General features: G+C 38.8%; 1 protein-coding gene across 1 annotated transcript; it reads left to right on the top strand.

The window, feature by feature from the left end:
- Window positions 1-5,445: 5,445 nt before the first annotated feature.
- Window positions 5,446-9,270, top strand: LOC145575199 (uncharacterized). Its single transcript, XM_081633098.1, has one exon. The coding sequence runs from the start codon at window positions 5,446-5,448 to the stop codon at window positions 9,268-9,270; it is 3,825 nt and encodes a 1,274-aa protein (XP_081489224.1).
- The last annotated feature ends 1,543 nt before the right edge of the window (window positions 9,271-10,813 follow it).

The following is a 10,813-nucleotide window of genomic DNA, read 5'->3' as shown; positions in this document are numbered from 1 at the left end:
GAATCTCTCAGATTTTCCAATCGTTTAATGATACATTAGCAGTAAAATCCATCCAAGATAGGAGTAGAAGTATGACATTATGGCCATACGGGCATAAGTGAGATAAATCAAGCACCGACATCAGAGACTAATATACTCAGCTATTATGCAACAATATGAAATCCTATCACAAGAGAATAGCAATAAATGAAACTACTTTAAAAGGAGGAGGAATGTTGTAGGGTGTGACGGCAAATGCATCAAATGACAATGAGTTGAAGGCAAACAAGACACAAGTATTAATGTTGGTCACAGCGGATGTTATTTATGTGACCATATTGGTCAGAGTGACAAAGTTGACGAACGTTTGGTACGCAGATTATAAAAATTTAGCAACGGAATTACTAAATTATATCCATTATAAGTGTTTCGTTTGAGTGGTATAGTAACAATTTCAGAGAATAACTGATTCCATCCATCTATTACCCTCCTTGATTACATGGTAAGTTGGTAATACATCATACAACCCTTCTCAACCTCCCTCCCCACTCTTCTAATTTAATTTAATGTCATTCCATTGCAATACCACATCCATAAAAGTAGTGAATATTCCCTCTCCGATTCAATTTCATTCCCTTATGTAACCTCCGATCACACTAAAAGCATCCTAAATGATAATTTCAAGGCCATCTTGAACCTCGAAGCACTCCTAAGCACGTAGTGGCAGCATCAACCCATATTAACCCAATAGCAAGCTGTAAATTACCATTTCTTTTCTTTTCCTAGGTTGTGTAGTGAATAAAGTGACAACAACAGGAATTCCATCCGAAAAATCAATAATCGGATCGCAAGCATTATTTACATAACCAATACAAAGTTAAGTTAATAGCACAATCAAAATTAACACAATAACCCAATTTTCCAAACATATCAAATTGTTAAAATAAAATACAATCAACTGTAACAGATAGCAATTTCACTGATCATTCTTCATTGATGAAAACAAAAAGAAGAGAGAGAAAGAGAAAATTTATACCTTGTTGTATACCGCGAACGGTGGCAGTAAGAAAACGAGAATTAGGGCGACCTCGAACAGTAGGGTTGCGAAGATAAGCAAGCGCACCATCTTGCTGAGCTTGCCGCCGAATTTCTGCAGCTTCTTTCAATAAAATTGCTGCTATTCGATTCTCAGTTTCCAGATCCATTGCAACAAAACTAACGAATTTGGGGGAATTTATCGACGAAACGTGTTTGGAATTGTGAATTAGGGTTTAAGATACTGGAATTAAAGAAAAGGAGCAGATGAATTAACAAATTGATTGTTGGAATCGCACCTCGAATGAAGTGAATTAGCAAATTGATCGATCAGAAAATCAAATATGCAGGTGAGTGAGAGTAATTGAGATTAGAAAAGATAGAAATAGGGCAAAATTGATTTGGGGGTTTTTTCTATGAATAGAGAGAAAGTGAAAAGATTGAGAGCGAAAATAGGTTGATATTTAAGACTTTGATTAGAAAAGTTAAGATCAGACCAAGTATATTTATTTTTGTTTTTTCATAATTCATATGATTAGTTTTTTTTTTAAACTATTTTTTAATCATATGATTAGTTTCATAGTTGTTAAAATTATGAAATTTGTTTTTTAAAATACACCATTGAACAAATCCAATAAAAACACTCATTTGATACCCTAATTAAAGTCAAATTTTAGTCAAATTAGGCGATTACATCAACATAAGATATGTCATATGTCACTAAGAAATAGAATTCTTGTCTACAAAGTTCTCCCCACTTTTTCCCTAGTAGCTTGTATTCTAATAGAATTAAATATGTTGCTTACAACACGTTTGATAAGCGGTCATAAATTGTTGGAATGGTAATGAATTTGTAAGTAATTTTGCAAAGTTATCCTATGGTCATTATCATATTAATAGAACACCTACAAACATATGTTTTTGTTCACAATATTTCATTACCACAACTACTTCTAAAACAGTAGTAAATGATACAATAATGAAAATTTGCGAAGAAATTGAGGTATTTAAGGAAGGATTAACATTACCATGGGCATTGGCATGAAATCTTCTTTATAAAGTTACTTGTAAAATCATTACCATTACCACCATTTATTATCAATAACCAAATAAGCCAATTAGAGTTCAATGTTTTTGTAAATTTTAAGGGTTGTTAAAAATCACCAACAAAATTTAAGAGATGAGAGCAACTCCAATGGTTATAGTTAGGGATTTGCTTGAAAATTTCAAAACTCTCTAACTACTAGCTTGACTACTGGAGCTAGAAATTACAATTAGCTTGGCCGGGCAAGCTAATTTGCTTGAGAAAAAAAATTTCAAAATTTTTGGAGATTAACATATTAAAATAATTAAATTTATAAAGCTAATTGAGAAAATCAAAATTATTTAATTAACAAGCTAACAATCGACTTCATTTATAGGATACTTTGTATCAAAATTTTCTTTCTCTCTCTAGAAATAGAGAGCTTCTCACTCTAGAAATAGAGCTGGCCCTTAAAGGGTGTTTTGTAGTGGTGGTTATTTTCCTCTGCCTAGTTTTCCCACCCCACTTTAATCATTATTTCTTTGGGTTAATTGTGCTAGAGGTTTGCTTGCCTTTCTGCTTCCTTTCCCTGGGCTGCCACTTGGCTTCTTTGCATGGTGCCCCTTAGAAAGGCCAATTACTTTTGATCTCTCAATCATTGTGATTCTAACGGAAAGTCTATTTTTCTTTGCTCTGTTACTTTTGTTATCCTCTGTTAATAGCATTCTCCTCTCAGTTCCCTCATTTCCTCTTAACGGTGTTCACTATTAACAGATTTGGACTGCTAAGAAATCTTTTTGGTTATCTAAATCACCAATTAATTACGGCGGTAATTCTCTTTATCCAAGGCTAATCTGCATGCCTTTACACCAGCAACGAGGCAGAAAATATGAAACGCCTCCTTGTCTTGGTGGCTACTATTTATTTCTCTTCACCTATTTTTTCTTTAGCACTGCTTTTCTGTCTCTTCTCCTCTGTTCAAACTAATTCTCATCCTTCTCTTACTTTACTCAATTTCTCATCATGACTGATCGTAGCAATTATGCTAGAAACATTAACAGAACAGCTGCTTTAGCTGAACTGGAACCTTATAGAGTGGATGGAAGCAGGGCATTTTGGCAGAAATGTGTGTATGGGTATCTAATGGACTATCGTACCCTGAGTCCTGCTTCCATTCGTGACTTTATCAACTCAAGATGGAGATTAAGGGGCTACATTGATGTTTTTAAGATGAATGATCTCTATGTCTTTAAGTGTACTAATGATGAAGACAAAAGAGACTTGCTGTCAAAAACAAAAGCTTGTTTTGATGGTGCTCTTATGGTTTTCGCGCCATGGTGGCCAAACCAAGTTCCACACACTGTCCGTTTCAGGAAAGCGAAGTTTTGGGTGCGAATATGTGGTCTCCCATGTGAGTACCTCAACTCGCACATGGCAGAGACAGTAGGAGAGCTGCTAGGATGGCCTTTCCAGATTGATTTTGAGCCACAATTTGTTCCTAGGAACGATTACCTACGGATTGAAGTACTGCTGAATCTTGGTGAGCCCCTGATACCAGGATTCTTTCTCAAGCTGGATGACGATGCTGTCATATGGATCCAACTAAGGTACGAAAATCTTTTTAAATATTGCGTAAGATGTGGTAGAATTGGCCATAAATCTAGTAGATGTAGGAGACACGAGGACTTAATTCAACAGGATGTTAATCACTTGATGATGCAATATCAAACAAGGGGCATCCCAACCCTTGAATCTGAGGATGGATTTTCTATGTTCAACCTTGACCTTCGTGCTACACCTGCTTCTGAGCGCACAATAACCCCAAGAGAAGTTTTTGGAGATGAACTAAACCAACCACCTTCCCCGAATTTCAGAGCTTCGGATATAATGGTAGATTTTGATTTGGGCATTCAAAATGGGGGAAGAACAATTAATCCAGGGTCAAGGTTCTCTAATGGAGAGGTGCCTTTCCGGGGTCCTGTAGTAAACTCAACCAGTGAGTTTCATTCCCAACCACAGCAAGATACAGGGGATGATACAGGGGAGGGTATGGATACTGAAGGACAGGGGGTGGATCTGGGAAATGCGGATCATCCTGCTAACATTGCTAATGTTACAAGTGCTGTGGCGGAGGGGGAGACACACATCAGGGAAGGTGTAGAAGACCCCTACTCAAACGCAGCTGCAGCAGGCCAAAACTCAGTCGAAAATCCATCCTCAAATGATAACCAATTTTATGAAGCTGCTGGGAACAGGGCAACACAAGATGGGGTACCTAGATATGGGCCCGATATAGAGAGTTTGCGTTTCGATCTACTTATGAGTTCAGCAATCCAATCTCGTTTTGAACTAAACGATGACATTGCTGGAAGAAGAATTGATAATGCGGGTTACAATCAACGGTTTTTCATTGAATTTGACTCAAATAATCAACCAAGGGCGGTAGAAATAAGGGAGCCAGACTCACCGATCTCTGATCCCATGGACTATCAAGGAAATGATGAAAACGCGGCTTTTCAAGTGGGGCAAATCCCTGAAGATCCGATGAGTCCATGGTTAGGGGAGCAACAAATTGATTTTGCTGAAGAAGAATTACCAGAAGAAAACAGCGTCGAAGCTCTGGTAATTCCACAAGCACAACTGCAACCTCGAATTGAAAAGTTATCAATTGAGATTGATGCTTCTAAGGAAGCTGATAGAAGCCAACCAACGGAGACAATGTCGGATAGTGCTGTAATCTTTACAAGATGGGGGGAGAAAGATCGTAGAGGGAGGTTGGAGCGGCGCAGACGATTTAGGAAAGGAAAGAATAAGAGGCGTTACAAGCAAGAAAATTTCCCTCTAAAGAGAAAAGCTATCTCAGACCTAGATCTCGTCTCACTCCAATTTATAGAAGATGAAGAGGATGATGCTGATTCTCACTTAACAAGGAAAAGGAAAAAGGGGAAGAATGTGTGTACTGAAGGTACTCAAGCAGAAGGGCCGTCTTCTTCCCACAACTTTGGGCCTGGGCCAAGTTCTTCCTTTGGTTTTGAAACCAACCTAATCCTAACTTACGAAGGCAATGGGCTTGCGGTGGTTGACCCAAATCAACCACCTCCAGCGCAGTGATCGGGTTAATTTGGAATTGTCGGGGGATCAAATGCCCAACAACCCCGATTATTCCCATCCTTAAAAGATATGTTGGGACCTTTGAGCCGGATTTTGTCTTTCTCTCGGAAACCAAAAGTAATTCGGATTTGGTGTTTAATCGGTTAAGAAGCTTAGGATTTAATTATTATAAAGGGGTTAATCCGAAAGGTAAAAGTGGGGGTTTATGGCTAGGTTGGAAGGATAGGAATTTATTTAATGTTGTTTTTATTTGTGTCAATTTCCTTGTTGTTGATGTCAATGATCGTACTAATGGAATGTGGAGATTGATTTTGGTGTATGGAGAACCTAGCAATTCTCATAGGAAGGAAGTGTGGAATTGTCTTACTCATTGGGCAAATCCAAACCTCAATTTACCAATTTCACTAGTAGGAGACTTTAATCAAATTGACTCTCAACTTGACAAATTGAGCAATTCGACCATTCCAATTAGGGGTGTAAATGATTTTAATGATTGGAAATGCTCAAACAACTTGCATGATATAGTGTATGAGGGACCAAAATTTACGTGGTCTAATGGTAGAGAAGGGGATGCCCTTGTCTTAGAACGCTTAGACAAAGGTTATGCAAATACTACTTGGCTGACTATGTTTCCACATGCGCACATAATTCACAAACCCATACAAATCTCAGATCATGCTCCAATTTTTTTTCATACTACTTCGGTGATTAAGAAAAAGAATAGAACTTATAAAATTGATCAATGGAGTCTTGACTACAAAGAGTGCATTGACGCTGCACAGGCTGGTTGGTGTTCTAACCAGAATGGTTCCCCAATGTACAGATTGGCTAGGAAAGCTCAGAGAGCAAAGCTAGAAATTAAAAAATGGACTCTTAACAAACGTGAGGAATGGAAGGGGGATTGGGATAAATTTGAGAAGGATCTGTTAGAAGCACAATTAAACATGGAGAATGGCGGGGGTGAGGCAGAATTTAGAGAAATCAGCTCGCGTTTGGAAGAATACTCAGCTAATATTGCGACTTATTGGAGACAAAGAGCAAAAATCAACTGGAATTATGCTGGAGATACCTGCTCAAGATTCTTTTTTAATTTTGTTAAAGGAAGGAAAGCAAGGAATAAGCTAGACGCGATCCAAGATGAACAAGGTAACTGGGCATACGATGAGGATACAATTGCCAAGATAGCTACGGATTATTTCAAAGGAATCTACGGAGGGAGTGAAGTGATCTCCCGAAGTGATAGAAATACTGAAATAGAAAAGGGTACTGCAGGTATCACCAGATACCTGACAGAGGATCAGCGTGACTTACTTTCACAACCATATTCGAGGAGGGAAATTAAGAACGCTCTTTTTGCTATGAAGCCATGGAAGGCGCCAGGTCCTGATGGTGTTCCGGCTGGGTTTTACCAAAAGAACTGGAGTTGGCTGGAGGATGATGTTTTTGAAGCTGTTCAATCTTCTCTCAAGACAGGTAATATTTTGAAAGAATTTAATCACACTAATATAGCCTTGATTCCCAAGTGTGATAATCCCGAATCAATGGATAAGCTAAGACCAATTGGGCTCTGTAATGTCACTTATAAAATTATCTCTAAGTGTATTACTAACAGACTGAGAAGAGCTCTAAATGATTTGGTTGGTAGTTTCCAAAATGCTTTCATCCCGGGGAGGGTTATTTCTGATAATATTCTAATCGCTCATGAATTGTTAGAAAGCATTAGAAAGAAAAAAAAGGGGGTGAAAGGCAAACTAGCAATCAAAACGGACATGAGCAAGGCTTATGATCGGATTAGATGGGACTTTCTTGAGAATGTCCTACAAAAGTTTAGACTACCTGACTTAATGATCAGAACAATTATGAATTGTGTTAGGTCAGTTACTTTCTCTGTTATTATCAATGGTTCACCAAAGGAAAAGTTTTTGCCTAAGTGTGGCCTTCGTCAAGGGGACCCTCTTTCCCCGTACCTGTTTATTCTTTGCATGGAAGGACTGTCTGGTTTGCTCTCCCAACAAGAAAAGGAAGGTAATATTGTTGGGATCAGGACGACTAACAATGCTCCAAAGATTAGTCATCTTTTCTTTGCAGATGATTCGGTTTTTTTCTTAAAAGGGGAAGAGAGTAATGCCAAGACCTTGAGAGCAGTACTGGATACCTATTGCAGGGCATCAGGTCAGGTTATAAACCAAGAGAAATCTGTCTTGGTTTCAAGTCCTAATTTAAGTGATACAGAGGTCAACATTTACAGCAACATCCTTGGGATTAATAAGAATAGGAAGTTTGGCAAATACCTTGGTATTCCAGCAGATTTTGGTGTTAGCAAACAGCAAATTTTTGGCAGTCTGGTGGATAGGGTAAAGGAGAGATTAAATGCCTGGAACTCGCTTTTTCTTTCCCATGCTGGTAGGCTGACCCTCATTAAATCAGTCTTATCCAGTCTGGGCACCTATGTTCTATCTGTCTTCAAATGCCCTGTCAGCATTTTAAAAAAGATCAATAGTATAATTGCTAAATTCTGGTGGTTAGGCCGTAAATTGGGTAAGGGAGTTTACTGGAGAAGTTGGACTCATCTAACTCAGACTAGAGAAAAAGGGGGGTTAGGTATTTTGGATGCTCGGTATTTCAACCAAGCCTTGCTTGCTAAGCAAGGGTGGCGCATCATACAGGACACAGACTCCCTTATTAGCAGGGTGTTCAGCTCAAGTTATGGAATTCAACACTCCACTCTCTTTGATGGTGCTTGGGAAAGGAAGAATAATGGCTCTTGGGGTTGGAATGGGGTGAAATGGGGTCTGCAACTTCTTAAAATTGGGTGTGTGTGGTCTTTAGGGGATGGGTGCCAAGCCAAAATTCACCATCCCTGGATAAACGGACAGCCACCTAATTGGAAGAGTCCGGTCACTAATGTTACTGAGTGTATTCGCAGCCTTAGAGATGAAAATGGGAATTGGGATTTAGCCAAATGTAACCTTCTTTTCACAGACGAGACAGTAACCAAAATCCAAAATATCTCTCTGATGGACTCGGGGTTTGAAGATACTGTTAGTTGGAAAGGGTGTAAGAGGGGGGTCTATACTGTTAAGAGTGGTTACAGCATGATTTTCGAGTCAAATTCAAAACCAATTTCAAGCCAAAATCCCAGAAAGCCGAGGAATATAAATTGGGATAAATTTTGGAAGCACGCAGGATCTCTCAAGCAGAAGATTTTCTTGTGGAAAGTTTACCAAAATGCTTTACCTGTTGGTAGTGAAAGGAAGAGAAGGGGTTTGGGAGACAAGCACACCTGTGTCTTATGTCTCGACAGTGAGGATCAGCACAGTTCGGCTATTGAAACTTTGGAGCATCTTTTTAGGGACTGCTCCTTTGCTAGTCACGTGTGGAAAGGTTGTCAACTAGGCATCAATGTGGCTTTACAGCAGAACATTCCGATTGCTGAATGGATTCAAAACTGGCAAAGAATGCTTAGTAGGAAGGATGAGGAATCTGAGAGAAGCTACCTGATTTTTCTAGCTGGGCTTGATGGTATTTGGGAAGCTAGAAACCAAAAATTTTTTAAGGATACTAAGCCCAACCCCTTGTCTGTCATCAAGCAAATGGAAAACAGAATTATTCAGACTGCCAAAATGGATGTAACCAAGTTTGGTTGCAGCAATACTGCTGATGTTCAAAGTAAAGACAGACCCCCGGGTTTTGAATCTTTTTGCAGGATTGATCAGCAACGATGTACTGGTGAGATGCTTGTGGCTGGTAGGAGCATTTGCAAGGCTGTCAAGCTGGAGGTTCAGAGGAAAAAAAGGAGAGGGGAGCAGAAATGGATCTGGGTGCTGAAGACAGACGAGGTCATATTGGGAAGTAGTGATGACTATGAAAACCAAATTTTTGACTCACAGCACGGTGATCCCACCACAGGTCTTCTTGCTGCTGTTCACAGGGGATTAAGCTGCGCACTCAGGAAGGAACTATGGCACTTACACATTTGCTGCAAGGAGAAAAACCTTGCTAGATGGCTGCAGGGGTATTATGCAGGGGCATATAAAAATAGAGTAATGATTGATAAGATTATAAAGCTTATGTCTTGTTTTCATTGTTTGTCTGTAGGTACTACTATCTATGGGGTATAACTCCCTTTGTAATTGCTGTCAAAAAAAAAAAAAAAAAAAAAAGCTAGTAGCTAACCATTGGAGTACAAAATAGCCACAAAGAGAATTAGCTAAAAAATCATATGTGACATGACAAGCTAATTTAACAATTAGCTTACCATTGAAGATGCTCTGATACATGTACACTCAGTGTACAAAGGTATCTTATACACTCCTTTCTAATTGGTTGAAGATGTATCTTTATTTAATGAACCCCTCTAAATTTTTATTCAAAATTTAAATTCAATTTTCAAATGTAATTTAACTTTTCAACCACTCAATTAATAATTTTCAAATGGACTCCTCACCCTCATTTGCAAGTCATCATAGAGTTTTCAATAACAACAATTTACATACACTTGTAACAATTGGTTAAGCATGAAGCATGTATAGCTCATCTTTGTGAATCTAGCATGAATAGCTCATCTTTGTGAATTTAGCATGAAGGATGAATAGCTTATCTTTGTGAATTTAGCATCCTTCTTATTGACCAACTATGGTACTTGGAAACAACGGGAAGATGTAACAACTAGATAACGAATTGAAGCTATTGAGCTCCTCTTCGACTCGTAGCCACTTTCATCAGTCAAACTTCCCCAAATAGTCGACCAGTATTTAGAAGTCAATCTCAGATCACTAGTAGGCAAATTAAGAACCTCATCACGCTTGTCCAAGTTCTAAGTAAGGGACGATGACATTGTTGATCTATTAGAGTTGACAAGAAGGGAAATTTACTCAATCTAGACGCAAGGGTTCATTTGTGTTGGCAAGGAGGGTTTATCCATGATCAATCGGCCCTGCAACCTGAAGCTCAAGCATGTCTTCAGGCCATACATTGGACTTGCAGGAACGATTTGGAAGTTCAGCTTTACTAGTCTAGTATCTTAGTCTTTGTAGATACAGAAAGGTATACCAGTTAATCTGAAAGCAACCTTTTATCGTATACAAGAAAATGTAAAGTGCCTTCTTGCTTGCTGTGTGGAGATTGGATAAGGTTCCCAGGAATGATATTCAGCAGGTGCATGAAAGTAATTGCTTGCAGACATATATGGTTCCTTTTATTCATTAGGTTTTGTTTCCTTTGCTTAGATTTGTAGATGTAGAAGAAAAAAAAAAAAGGACTTTTTGTAAATAATCACCCCAAAATGTACCATGTGTTGAACTAACCACCCATTTTTTTTAAAATTAAAAAATACCACCCCTTTTTTACAAAACCAATAGGTTTACCATCCATACCAGTTTTTTCGAGTTAGGGTTTTAATATTAAAATAAAAACATATCCATGCCACCTCATGTAGGCGGCAGCCCTGCCACCTCCATCACCCCTTCCCTTCCCCGTCTTTGTTTCCGGCATCACCTCCTTTTTTCGTCCTTGTTTCCGGCCCCTTCCTTTCCCCCTTAACAATTTCGAACCCACCCCTCCTCCATGGTTTAGGATAATTTCGGGGTTAGGGTTTTAGGTGAGGGTTGGAGTTTCAGGCTAATAGGGGATTTCAGGGGTGGATAGTGGGTTAGAGTTTCGGTT

The sequence above is a fragment of the Chenopodium album genome, chromosome 13, assembly GCF_948465745.1.
Source record: "Chenopodium album chromosome 13, dcCheAlbu1.1, whole genome shotgun sequence".
Lineage (NCBI taxonomy): Eukaryota > Viridiplantae > Streptophyta > Magnoliopsida > Caryophyllales > Amaranthaceae > Chenopodium > Chenopodium album.
This window is presented reverse-complemented; position numbering and strand designations above follow the sequence as displayed.

Excerpts from the sequence above, each read along its gene's own strand:
- LOC145575199 (XM_081633098.1), top strand. The coding sequence starts at position 5,446 with ATGTGGAGATTGATTTTGGTGTATGGAGAACCTAGCAATTCTCATAGG.